At 49.6% G+C, this 6772-nt stretch overlaps 1 protein-coding gene across 4 annotated transcripts in view; it reads left to right on the plus strand.

The window, feature by feature from the left end:
- Positions 1 to 6185, plus strand: part of DHDDS (dehydrodolichyl diphosphate synthase subunit) — a 29006-nt gene extending 22821 nt beyond the window's left edge. For 3 of the 4 annotated variants that reach the window (XM_058553321.1, XM_058553322.1, XM_058553320.1), the window contains exon 9: positions 5493 to 6185. In XM_058553321.1, coding sequence (XP_058409304.1) covers positions 5493 to 5732 — 240 coding nt within the window. In that variant the 3' untranslated portion in view covers positions 5733 to 6185. The remainder of the gene's footprint in view (positions 1 to 5492) is intronic. The other variant, XM_058553323.1, reaches the window with a different exon arrangement.
- Positions 6186 to 6772: the final 587 nt, after the last annotated feature.

Here is a 6772-nt window from a genome sequence, read left to right on the forward strand (position 1 = left end):
GAACACAGTTCTCTGATTATATTTCTTTAGTGGGATATAGTCTAAAGATAATACAAACTGGAAAGTAAACTTAAACATTACTTAAGAGGTTTATTGTTAGTGGTAATGTTAATGGTGTAATTCTGAAACTCCTTTATGCATCCTGGAGGATAAAACCAATGACTACAGATATTAATGTTATTAGGAACCAAGACATTAGGTTTTGGCCTGGGCAGTTGGATGGGTGGTTCTGCTGTTTCCTGGGATGAGGTGGGACAAGTTTGAGGACAACTATTAAGAGTTCCATTTTTGGGGGCCAGCCCGGTGGCGCAAGCGGTTAAGTGCGCGTGCTCCGCTGCAGCGGCCCAGGGTTCACTGGTTCAGATCCCAGGCGCGCACCGACACACCACTTGTCAAACCATGCTGTGGCGGCATCCCGTATAAAGTGGAGGAAGATGGGCATGGATGTTAGCCCAGGGCCAGTCTTCCTCAGCAAAAAGAGGAGGATTGGCAGGTGTTAGCTCAGGGCCGATCTGCCTCACCAAAAAAAAAAAAAAGTTCCATTTTTGTACCTATGAATCATAATTGCAAACATTTATTGAGCTTTTACCACCTGTCAGACATCCTTTCCATAAATTCTATGTAGAGCTATAAGGTAGATACTATTGTTATTGCCCCCATTTTTAGAGTAAGGAAACCAAAGTTATAGCAGAGATATTGACAGTCTTGAATGCTTCTTCACTAGGCCCCCTGGGAGTCCTGGCCAGGCTTTCTCTACCCAGGAGCCCTCAAAGCTCTGTTTCTAGAAATCCTAGCACCTCAGCCAAAGCACTAAGGGTAGACTACAGACTAACAATATCCTCGCCAGTCTGGCCTCAGACCAGAGCTGATCTTTCCAATGCCTCCCTTTTATGAGCCCTGTATCATGACCAGACTAGACCCTTCCCAGTTCCTTGTTCCCATACCCTTCAGTTTGCTACCTCTGTGTCTGTGCTCTTGGCCCATCTTCTGAATTCCCATTGTTAAAATCTGAGCTGCTCTGTCTTTAAGCCCAGCCCAGTGTGTCCCTGTTCCTGCAGAAAGCCAGAGCAGAAGACAGGGAGCTCGGTTCTGGGCCTAGAGTAGCTCGGTGGGATGAGGGCAGCAGGTAGATGCTAAGGGAAGCGGGGACTCAGCTATAAGTTGTTTGGGGCTAGACCTTGGTATCTGAAGGGACCATGACAGTCTCCAGGTGGTCACCCATCAGTCTTAGAGAATGGGGGCTGGTGAAGGGAGGGAATCTTGACTGATGCAGGAGGACAGAAAGAGGATCAGGGCAGGGCAGGGGCAGGCAGCAGTGCAAGCCACTGGTCCTTAGTTACAAGCTACATGGATGGTTGGTCCAGGAGGGGGGTCACTGACAGAGACCACAGTGGTAAGTGTTTGGTCCACCAAATCTGTGACGATCATATTATAGAGGGAGAAGCTACATGTTCCCACTAAACTTCCTTTGATGCATTTGTCAGAGATTAAACACCAGGCTAGATCAATCAACCATTTTATTTCTAGTGCTCTTCAGGTAGTCACGGCCTTCTCAGGAGAAGTTAAAAGCTTGAGCTGTTGTCTCAGACATCCCTTCCTTTGAATCATGGCGCTGCCTACTGGCTGTGTGACTGACTGGGCACTTACTTAACCCTTCAGAGTATCATTGTCCTCATCTGTAAAATGAGAGGAGTAATAATATAATATAATAATATAATAATACCTGCCTCACAGGTTTTTGATAAGGGTTCGGTAAGCTAATACATGGAAAGCACTTGAGCATGGTGCTGGAACAGAGTTAATTTTCAGAGAATGGTGGCCAGTATTGTTTCCCACATGTGTCTCTGGGCTCTTCATCAGACTTCTCCTGTCTCCAGAAAAGCCATGGACATGTAGCACTCTGCTCATCCTGTCCCCAGTACAATTCCCCCAGCAGGGAGACTCTGGGGGCACTTTGGAACATCATGTTTCCAGCCGGAGGTGCTCTCTCTGTCTCAGGCATCCCTCAGATATGCATCGCCCATGCTGTTGACCTGAGCATGTTGATCATAGCACCTGGGGCCTTATGGGAGAACTCTTCCTTGGCTAATGAATGTTTTGAAGCCCTAGACCTGCAGCCTCTCCCTAGGCCCCAGCAAGGTAGTAGAGGACTTGAGGATTTATGCATTAGAAGGGCTATTACATCTTGTTCCCTAATTCTGCTGAGGAGAGAACAAGAGCAGAGAGGCTTAATGCCCAGGAAAGGTTTAGATTAATAGGTTAGAGCCCCATTTCTCCAAGCAAGCTCCATGGAGCCCTTGCACCAAGACCACATAGGTCTGTACAAGAAGTGTCTAAGGAAAGTATTAACACCCTCACCCCTGATTGGTCATTATATAGGGAGAGTAGACAGAATGATCAGGAAGAGAGGAATTGACCATTAGGACTTCAGTTAGCATGGATTTTCTGAAGCTGAGTACCTGAGAAGACTTAGAACACCTCTGATATGAGAAGGTAGATCCAGACCATGTGGAGGCTGCATAGACAGGCGTCCAGATGCAGGCCACTGTTTCCCCCCTCCACCCCTAGAAAGTATAGCTTATCCAGAGGCACAAGACACATTTCCCGTAGACTCTCAAGAAGCCACCTTAGTGGAGAAACCAAGGGAACTTCAACCCACTGTGTGACCTAGGCCAAGTCCCCTTCCTGCCTCAGCTTCAGTGTCCTTGTCTAAAGTGAGGAGGCTGGAGCAGATGGTCCTTAGGAGCTCCCTTGACTCCGTCATCCTAAAAGTGATTCGCTGATTTCTGGCAAATAGGGGCCAGGCTCTGCCTTGGCTGCAGCCTCCCTGCCTACACTCAGTCTGGGGCTGCCATTGGAAGAAGCCTGAGCTTCACGGAGCAACTTTAACTAGCTCTGTATTTCCTCCGTCTGTGGCTGAGTGCCCCCATCCTTTCTGTCTTTCCAGAATTTAGCCTACTTAGCCCTAGCCACAGCGGTGGTGATAGAAGAATAGCTAACCTTTAGTAACCAGGCACCAGGCTGGGCATTCCTTGTCTCATTTTTCCTTAAACCACCCAGTGAGGTGGATACTATCATCCCCATTTTGCACAGGAAGAAATAGGCCTAGAGAGGTGAGGGAGTCCTTTGGACAGGAACTTTTCAAACCCCAGTGCTCCAGAAGGACTCACTGTGGCCTGATCAAGGTCTTCAATCAATTTCATGTGTCTTTGCCCGTTATTTCCACTGCCTGATATTCTCCTCTCCCCATATACCCCACCTTTATTCAAATCCTCCCCCACTGGTTAAAGCCCATCTCAAATATTGCCTGTCCATGAGGTTTCACTGCTCCTTGGCCTTCATCAACCGTAATTTCTCTCTCCTCTGAGCTGCGTGGCCCTTTCTCTTGCTTCCCTGATGACTCTTACTACATTCTACCTTGTATTATGGGACTTTGTGTACAGATCTGTGTCCTAATCAGCCTGTAAGCATGTAGATTGCTGAGACTATATCCTGTGCATCTCCATGCCCTATAAGGTCTTGTTCATAGGACCCAGGGTTCCTCCTGACCAAGGCCAGGAAGAAGCCCTTCTGGCAACATGGAGAGCCTTAGCAGCAACTGCTCAAGCCTGTGTTGGTCTTCATAGCTCCATGTGTGACCTCATTATCATAGCAGAAGAGTACCCTTGAATGCCTGGGATCATTCATGAGCCTAGAGGAGGGATATTCCGGAATTTCATTTGTCATCTTTATTCATGCAGTAAACCTTTATTGCTGAGAGACGTTTGCAAATCCACTTGCCTGCTCTGACCTCCATGTCTGTCTCCAACAGGTATAAAGTACCTCCCTAGCTCTGTTGTGAGGGTCAAGTGCTTGTGCACATGTAAGATATTCCTTAAAAGATGAAGACAGAGCAATCCAGCGATCTGCAGGCTAAGACACAGACATGTACACAAATACCATAATACAAGGTAGAATGTGATAAGAGTCATCAGGGTATAGGATGCCAAGTCAGCAGCAAAGCATAGATTCTCACACATGGAATAGAGTTGGCAGGAGAGCTCTGGGACAAAGGCTCTGTGGCCAGTTAGAGTGTCAGGAGCAGAGTGCATCAGTGAGGCACAGCAAGGCCTTCGTTCTGCTCCAAAGGGATTTCCACTCTCCTGTGCCAGGAGCATCCTCCTTGCTCTCCTGGGATCACATGGTCAGTCGATTGAGTATTTCACATGTACAGGGTGCCCCAGGTTCCAGAGAGGAAACCCACACAGTCTCTGCCCTCTAGGCGTTCATGGTTTGGAGACACACACAGGGTGTGAGAAGTGCTGCCTGTGAGTGTGGTCACCTACCTAGTGTCAGAGCTGGTTCCAGGAGCTCTGAGGGCTCTATCAAGTATTCAAGGGCTTATTTTCTAACATAAAAAGTAGACTATGGACAGTAATACCTATTCTACTAGGCAGAATGCAGTAAATGGCTTAAGAGAGCTGAACCTGCTTCTCAGAATGTTCATAGTAGGGTCATTTGCTAGAAGAATCAGGCTGGTCTCCATAAAGGAGGCAAGTCTGGAGCCAAATTCTGAAAAATTGCTTAGGGAGTTGGGAGGATGGCACCCTTAGAGTGACTTGGGAAACCAAAGGAAATGACCTGATGGGCATGCCCCAGGCAGGAATAGGACCTTCCTTGCAGCAGAGAATAGATAGTAATGACTTGTAAAATTGCTGGGGGTTTTATTATTATTATTTATTTAAACAGTTTTATTTATTTATTTATTTTTTTGTGAGGAAGATCAGCCCTGAGCTAACATCCATGCCAATCCTCCTCTCCTTGCCAAGGGAGACCGGCTCTGAGCCAACATCCATCGCCAATCCTCCTCCTTTTTTTTTTCCCCCAAAGCCCCACTAGATAGTTGTATGTCATAGCTGCACATCCTTCCAGCTGCTGTACGTGGGACGCGGCCCCAGCATGGCCAGAGAAGCGGTGGGTCAGTGCGCACCCGGGATCCGAACCTGGGCCGCCAGTAGCGGAGCACGCGCACTTAACTGCTAACCCGGCCCATGCTGTTTCTTTTTGAGAGCCTGCTAGAGAGGGTTTTGCATATATTATCTCTAATCCTTAAAACCACTCTTCAAGGTAGGCACAACCCCCACTTTACAGATGAAGAAATGAGGTTAGGAGAGGATTTGCCCAAAGCCACAAAGCTAGTTGGTGGGGGAACCAGAAGTCAGACCCACATTTGCCTGGTTCCCTTCCAAGTGCAAACCTGAGAAGAATTTCAAGAAACACAGATGGCTCCCACCCAAAACAAACCAAGATGGAGCCAGAACTGCCACTGCCCTGTCTCTACAACATGGGCAACACCCATCACACACCTACCCCAAACCTTTCCAAATCTGGTACAAGCTCCCCACTGTTCCACTTAATTTGGCCCACCCTGTGCCCTACCCCCTACCTCCTCCATCCCCGTTCCACCCACACCTAAAAACGATCTCCCCACCCCAATCTCCATTTTTCTCTAGCAGAAGGCCCGAGACATGTATGCAGAGGAGCGGAAGAGGCAGCAGCTGGAGAGGGACCAGGCTGCAGTGACAGAGCAGCTGCTGCGAGAGGGGCTCCAGGCCAGTGGGGACGCCCAGCTCCGACGGACACGCTTGCACAAACTCTCAGCCAGACGGGAAGAACGGGTCCAAGGCTTCCTGAAGGCCTTGGAACTCAAGCGGGCTCACTGGCTGGCACGTCTGGGCACCGCATCAGCCTGAGGGAGGCTGGCCTCCTGTCACTTTGCCCTGCCGTTTGCCTCCGGGGCCCCACTCCTCTTTCTTTTCTTGGTGAAAGGCACCTCCCTCATGATGAATTGTGTTCCCTTTGCTTGGCAGGGGAACCCCAGAGGCCAGGTCTGCTGGCCATAGATACCTTTTGGCTGCCTGGGACAGCGGCCCCTAGAGAGGGTTGAGGTGAGAGTCTCCCACAAGTACACTAAACCCAGCTCTGGTCACCAATAGGTTCAGAGAGCAGGGGGTCCCAGCTCTTCTGCTGCCTGCTCCTTCCACCTTTGCCACCTCTACTTGTGCTCCTAGCTGCACTTTCTTTTTCCACCAGCACATCCTTCAACACACAGAATTGAGGGGAAGAGCCCTCCCCAAAACCCTCGCCCTTTACTCATCTATCTTAGCCTTCCACCCAACTTTCACAAAAGATTTGGCTCCACCTTGGATCTGCTGGTAAATAGCTAATAGGCAGCCAGCATTATTTGGGCAAGGAAGGGGAGGGAGACACAGAAAGAAAATGTGCCCATCTGCAGCTCCTCCCCCTTGGCTCTCCACCTGGGATTTGCTATTGAATCTCTACCCCCTCCCACCACGCAGTGCTGATTGCTCACTGAAAGGCTCAGCGCCCCCAATGGCGCTCAGAAGCCAGGCGGGTGATTACAATCCAATTACCTATTGTCGACTCAGCCCACACAAGCTTTCCTGCTCCTCTTGCAGGGCAAGGGGCCAGGTTCCACTCCCCAGTGAAACTGGCCCCCTCCATGGGTACAGGGAAACTGAAGGGCCTGTAGGCCCTGGTGAATCTAATCCAGCACAGGCCTCCTTCCCTGGAACACATCAGGACCAGGAGCACAGAAACAAGTGCTTCTCCCAGCTGACTCAGCCTCCCCACCTCACCGTCTCAGACTCCTTCCCACCTCCTCAATCTTTGAGGCTGCTTCTCTCAGCTTTTTGACCTGGCCCTCGAAGGGGGCCCTGAAACAATTTCTTCTCAGCGTGGCAAAGTCTCAGCTTGTGAGGGCCAAGGCTGC

This window comes from Diceros bicornis, chromosome 13, assembly GCF_020826845.1.
Source record: "Diceros bicornis minor isolate mBicDic1 chromosome 13, mDicBic1.mat.cur, whole genome shotgun sequence".
In the NCBI taxonomy this organism is placed as follows: Eukaryota; Metazoa; Chordata; class Mammalia; order Perissodactyla; family Rhinocerotidae; genus Diceros; species Diceros bicornis.